This window comes from Rutidosis leptorrhynchoides, chromosome 11, assembly GCF_046630445.1.
Source record: "Rutidosis leptorrhynchoides isolate AG116_Rl617_1_P2 chromosome 11, CSIRO_AGI_Rlap_v1, whole genome shotgun sequence".
Taxonomy (NCBI): Eukaryota; Viridiplantae; Streptophyta; class Magnoliopsida; order Asterales; family Asteraceae; genus Rutidosis; species Rutidosis leptorrhynchoides.
In genome coordinates, this window is record NC_092343.1 from 168,083,321 (window position 1) to 168,089,944 (window position 6,624).

General features: G+C 34.4%; 1 protein-coding gene across 1 annotated transcript; it reads right to left on the bottom strand.

Annotated features, from left to right (window-relative positions):
- Positions 1–1,105: 1,105 nt before the first annotated feature.
- Positions 1,106–1,738, bottom strand: LOC139875234 (uncharacterized). The gene has a single exon (XM_071862576.1). It carries the CDS (start codon positions 1,736–1,738, stop codon positions 1,106–1,108), a length of 633 nt encoding a protein of 210 aa, XP_071718677.1.
- Positions 1,739–6,624: the final 4,886 nt, after the last annotated feature.

Here is a 6,624-nt window from a genome sequence, read left to right on the forward strand (position 1 = left end):
CTTGTAAATGTTTTTATAAAATAGTAAAAGATTATTATTTTAACTATCCGCTGCGTTAATCTGAAATTGGTAAAAGTACACACGGTTTTCCAACAGTAACAACATGGACAGTCCCATGTAACTCAAGTGGGTTACTACCAGCACGTGAAATAATGTTTAGATCTCAATGATACGGCTTGAAACCATGTAATTAGAAACATTGGTATTGAATAGCTGACCCGTTTTATTTACAGTTTTTTTTTTTTCAGTTAACAATTTGACCTGTTAATAAAAAAAACATAACCCGGATCAACCCATTCACAGGAAAATGAGTTATAATTGCCACCTCTATAGCAATCAGATAGGAGAAGCCACAAAAGTGTAACAACCAATGAATGATTTACCTTCTGAAATCAGGAATCCTACACTCTGTACTTATCCCAACTCCAATCATAACAACAAGATTAGGTAAAAAAAAAATAAAACCTTCTACCTTTTACCTTCAAAACAAGATTGTTACTGCAAAAAAGATGGGAACTTTATGTGACTAAAGTGGGTTAAAATCTCATACATACAAGACATTACAGCTTCAATAGCAATATTATATCTGATGGCATCGAAACTTACCTTTTATCAAAAATATCAGACAAAAGACATACATATACCTCTGTTCTTGATACGAACAAATCGATTTCTACAAGATTCAGTTTATGATCATTGTAAACCAGAATCTGATTTCTTGCCAAAAATTCAGTTTATCAAACTTTATATAGACAACTAGAATTCTGCATTAACCAACTTTCCAACTTTATATATTAATTGGCATGTGTCCCACAGCATACAAAACATGGAAAATTGAAAACGATACATAATATGCATATAAATATAATCAGAATACAACTAATATTTCAATGTAATTTGAAGTTGTTAATGGATTATGGTTAAGGATCAAAGTAGAGAACTTCTGCTTTCGAGGAAGCAGTGGCGGATCTTGAACTATACAACTGAGAGGGCGAAAATGTTCCAACGTAAATCAAAACGCATAAAATATGCATTTAAAGAGTTCATACATGTACCATAAAATGAGACAAAGACATACTCACATAGGTATTAAAGCAAAAAGAAATTACAACTCGGCTCGATGACCTTTCAGGTCTCTAAAGTCACTTATGATAGACTCTGAATCAAATCTTTCAGCAATATCCTTTTCAATGTAAACCACCAAGCTAGATGCAAGAAAATCATCAGACATCTTGTTACGAAGTCGATTTTTGATTATTTTCATTGCTGAAAATCCCCTCTCAGTCGTAGCAGTTGAAACTGAAAGTGTCAATATGAGTCTGATCAGTCTGTCAATTAAATAATACGGCTCACAATTGTGAGTTTTTGCAAGACTGGTGCATAGTTGAGCGATAGTAGATACATCTTTAAACTGTGGATTTTCAAGAAATTCGATTCTAAAGAGCTCCAACTGATATCTCAACGTGTGAAGCTCCTGTTCTTTGAAATATGTTGGATAATATTTTTCAACAAGAAAACAAATATTATCAATATCAAACAATTCCATATCTTTTGTAGGCAATATTGAAGATCCAAGAGTTAATAATTCCATGGTTTGCTCAATGAATCTATTGTCGAGCTCCTGCAATTGCTTGTCCACGGTGCAAATAAATAAATCTACACGATAATAATGCTCAAAAGTAATCTGATTATCTTGTCGACGAGGACGATAACGAGTGGACTTATACAGAGCATTCATATCAGGTATATCTATTTAATGTTTCTCTGAGAATAACATTACCTTTTCAAATAGTGAATCCTAACCATCATTTCTGAACTCATTAAGACTTCTCTTTGTTGTTGACACTAAACGGATGGCAGTAACAATATCTTGAGTTTTCTTTTGAAGAGCTTGAGAAAGAATATCAGTCCTTCCCATTATTTCCTTTACCAAGTGCAAAATAAATACAAACTCAAACGATGTGAGATACATGTAAGCCGAATCAGCTTCACTACGTTGAGAAGAGTACGATCCATCTTCAATAATACTCTGAAGAACTTCACGGGTAGCATTAAACATCTTAAGCATGTTACAAACAGAATGAAAATGAGAACTCCAACGTGTATCACCAGCCCGTTTTAAAGTCCCAACTTGATTACCTCCCTTGCTAATTTCGATTTCACCTAATTCCAATAACTGTTTAACCTCAATTGACTTAGCTTTTTGCAACTCATCGTGACGCTTGCTAGAAGCACAAATGACAATAGTAATGAAAGTCAAATTTGAGAAAAATTGATGAACGGGTATAACTTCCCTTGAAGCGGCAACTAAGGCAAGTTGCAATTTATGTGCAAAACAGTGAATATAGTATGCAAAAGGACATTCTTTACGAACAAGTGCCTGTAACCCATTCCACTCTCCTCTCATGTTACTAGAACCATCATAACCTTGACCACGAATTTTACTAGTATCGAACTCATAATGCAAAAGTTGTTTCCATAAACATGTTTTAAGAGTTACTGATGTAGTATCACTAACATGTACAAGATCTAAAAATCATTCTCTAATCACACCATCATTATCAACAAACCTTAAAACTATGGCCATTTGCTCTTTTTTTGACTCATCTCGTGATTCATCAACCATGACACAAAAGTACGAATCACCCATTTCACTACGAATATGTTTTCGAACCTTATTTGCAATAATTCCTAAGAATTCTTTTTGGATCGGCCTTGCTATATATTGTGAGTTATACGGAGCGTTCTCTAACACAACATTGGCAAGTTCATCATTATACGAAGCTAAAAGTTTTAACAATTCAAGGAAATTACCTCTATCTTTCGAGTTTTTAGTTTCATCATGTCCTCGAAAAGCAGAAGCCTGAAAAGTCAACCAACGAACTATGTCAACAGTAGATTTCACCCGTAAACGATTCTGTAAAACTTTCTCTTTGTTTCTTTTGTCTATGATATTGTCAATGTGTGCTTCTTGCTTTAGTAGATTCACACTATCTACAACAGCGTCTTTATGGTGTAAACAACGAATATGCTTAAGGAACGAACATCTTTTCCCATCATTCACCTTTTTCCAATTATTAAATCCTTTAACGGTAAACGCATCTCCCCCATTATGCACATTCCGCTTGTCTTCAAATAAGTAACATAGAAAGCAATAAACAGCATCTTTTGTAGGTGAATACTCTAACCAGTTAGGAAACATTTTAAACCATGAATATTGAAACCTACGAGCTTGTTTCTTTGAACCTTTACTACTAGGGTATTGTTGCAAATGAATTTGATATGGGCCCATATTTAAATAATCTCTTCTAATTTTTTCCCTCTCATTAACAGGATACTCCCACATACGTTTTCTCTTTCCGGGATCTCTTTTCAAAGAATTAAGATCCATTGTCTCAACATTCGGCTCGTGTGTTTCAGTAACTCTGACCTCTGGTTGGTTTTGATCTTGTTCGGGATCACTTGTTGAAGCTTTGGCACGTTTACTCTCTTCATTCTTGTTGTCTACTGCGTCACTGTCAGGTTTCCTCTTGTAAAAAGAAAGAATTTTTTGTTGCATTGTAATAAGCCAATAACACTCCTGTTGATGAAAAAACAATCAAGAAATTAACTACGAAAGAATTTGATGCATAACTATATACCCATTAAATTGATTCATTGGTTTAATGGTTACTAAATTATAAGTCACAACTTACAAACCTAAATGCCTAATCGACTAATTTTTTAACAAAAACATTGATTGATTGAGACTAATAGTATAGAACCTAACAAATATGACAATATCCATCGGAGTACGGGTTAGAGTTTAGCGCCCAAATTGCAGTGGATTTTTGTTGCAAGTTCTTTCAGAGTTTAAGGTCTTAAGGGTTTACTTTAGGTCACTGTAGTTTAATAAGTTACAGAAATAATCCCTCAACTTTTGTTTTATGTGTATGTTCCAAAACCAACTTTTACTTGCAGAATAGGTCTCTTGTTCAATTAAAATTACTTAAATACTCTTAACTTAAATTTTATTTAATCAATTTGTTTTTCCTTTAATTGAAAAAAGAATATCAAGATAGATGTTCAAATGTGATGGAGTTCTTAAAACAATGTAACGTGTTATATAGGACTTTAAACACCACATTGAAAAGTAATTAATCGGTGACGGTTGGAACTGACATTGACGTCAACAACTTTATTTCATAGTTGACGCAAATAGTGAAATCCTCCTGTCTTCTTATTTTGTTTGTTGAAGTTGATATTTGTGTTCTACAGTTCACTTTCTTTACATTTTAGTATGAATAACTACTGTATATTACTTACAAACAAATCAATGGAAGAAATTATGGGATATATAATCTTTTACTTAATGATCCAGGAGTATCACAACCACTCTCCGAGAATTATGGATGTGGAGAGAGTCAAGAGAAGATAGAATTGGTCTTCCATATTTGCCTCCATATTTCCAGACTTTGCCCACGATGTTGTTGGTTGAAAGGTCGTGGAGATCATGGCCTCAGTTATTAACTTATATATATGTTATGTAATTGAGAGAGTGAGGGATATAGCCTTTAATTACTTTATTCGATACATCTGTAATTGAAGAGAGAAGAATAAATATAAAAAACTTCTATTCCCTAACTTTGTGTTTGTGTGTCATTTACATACTGCAAATACAAGTTGAGTAGATTAAAACTCAATTTTAAAGAGCATCCTTATAAGATCTTTGTGTCATTAAATCTTATAACGGATCACTTAATAGTCAATTCATCATCCACCAGTTATTTGAAGACTTGTCTCCCATCAAGTCATCGCCTCAGCAGAATTTGTTAATGTTGAATTGTTTGTTAAGTGACTTGTCTCCCATCAAATCACCGCCTCAGCGGGATTTGTTAATGTTGAATTGTTGTTCGCTTGTTTACGTAAGAGCATAATGAGAGGGTCGGTTTGCTACACATGTTTAGCCACTGAACACGATCAGATGGCGTCCGCCACTCTCGGAACGATACGGGTGGCATTCTCATTACGTTCTAACTTTCTTCTGTCTTCTATTTAGTTCTGTCTCATCTCAGAACTATCGAGTAAGGAACATTTGATCTAGTTTTTATTAAACCAAACCGATTGCTAGCCGCTCGAACAGTATAAATAAATACCAGGTTACTGGCTTTACTAGTACCGCCCAACAACTTATTTCATGCCAATAATTTGTTTTTTTTTTTTTTAACGGCGAATTTGCATTAGTGGATCATTTATTTCAACGACCCTCATCATTTGCACCCACACACGCTAGAAGGAAACTCCTACTCGGGTTGTTTGGCAACTAATCGCAGGAAATTGGAGAGAAAACCTTCCGCCCCCAGGAATTGAACATGAGTTGCTTGGCAACTAATCGCAGGCCCTTCCACACTGAGGCATGATACCATTGAAGCAAACATTCGTTGATCAATAATTGGTTTTATTGCCTTTATCAAACAGCATATACAACAAACTAGAATTTTGCAATAACCAGCTGCAATCCAAAACATGAAAAATTCAAACCCATAACAAATATGCATACAAACAAAATACAAACTAAATTCCAATGTAATTAAAAGTTATTAGTGGATTAGTGGATTAGTGGATAGTGGATTGTGTTTACGGATCCAAGTAGTGAAGCTCTGCTTTCGAAGAAGCTCGTGGGAACAGCATAAGATCCTTAGCGAAGTTGTACTTTTCAAGAACATCAGCAGTTGCACAGGGTCTGATTGAAATGTTTTCAAGAGTGGGAGAATGAGCAAGTAAAAGCTTTATAAAGAGCAACAAGGCTCTTGATCTTTCTACATTCATTATATTTATAGTTATCAATCGGTTCAATGTCTGGTCTAAACAGTCAGAAGCTTCCAAATAAGTTAATGTTGGTTGCACATCCAAATGCATGTTATCAAGAGCCTAGAAATACATCCAAACATGTTAAAATAACTATAAAACACACACAACACAAAAAACACAAGAGAAAACGTTTACCACTCTTTACCTTATTATCGAAGTCGAGTTGTTCTAAGTTAGGCGAGTTCCGAAGAACGCATAAAACACCTTGAAGTTGATACAAATCACCAAATTGGTAGTCATATAAGCAAAGATACTTTAAACTATTAGCCGGGTGTGGAAGCCACTTGGGAATCATTTCAGCAATAGAAAACTGTAAGGGCGAAAGTGAGATTTTAAGTTATCAAAGATGATATGGAAGACGATATGAAGAACAAAAATTATTAGAATTTAAATTATATATTAAAATTTAAATTCAAATCATACCTGGAGAAAATACCCGTCGACAAGTAAACCCCCTAGACTTGGCATATTACTTAACAAGCTGGCCAAATTAATTCTTTCAACCCCTTGAATAGGTATACCGAAAGCTATACCAACCACACTAAGACATTTACTATGCAATAACTGAAGCAAAGTTGCATCAGGGCAACTGAAGACCTCTAACCAAAACAACTTTGAAGACTCGATCTTTAAATTGTAAACATTGGTGCATGCAAACAGTTTCAACATCTTAAGTTGTGGTAAGTTCATGATAGTTCCATGCAAGTTAGCCCCAAATTCAATATTCTTGAGCGAGAGATATTCAAGATAGAGAAATCCTTGAAAATCGAGTGG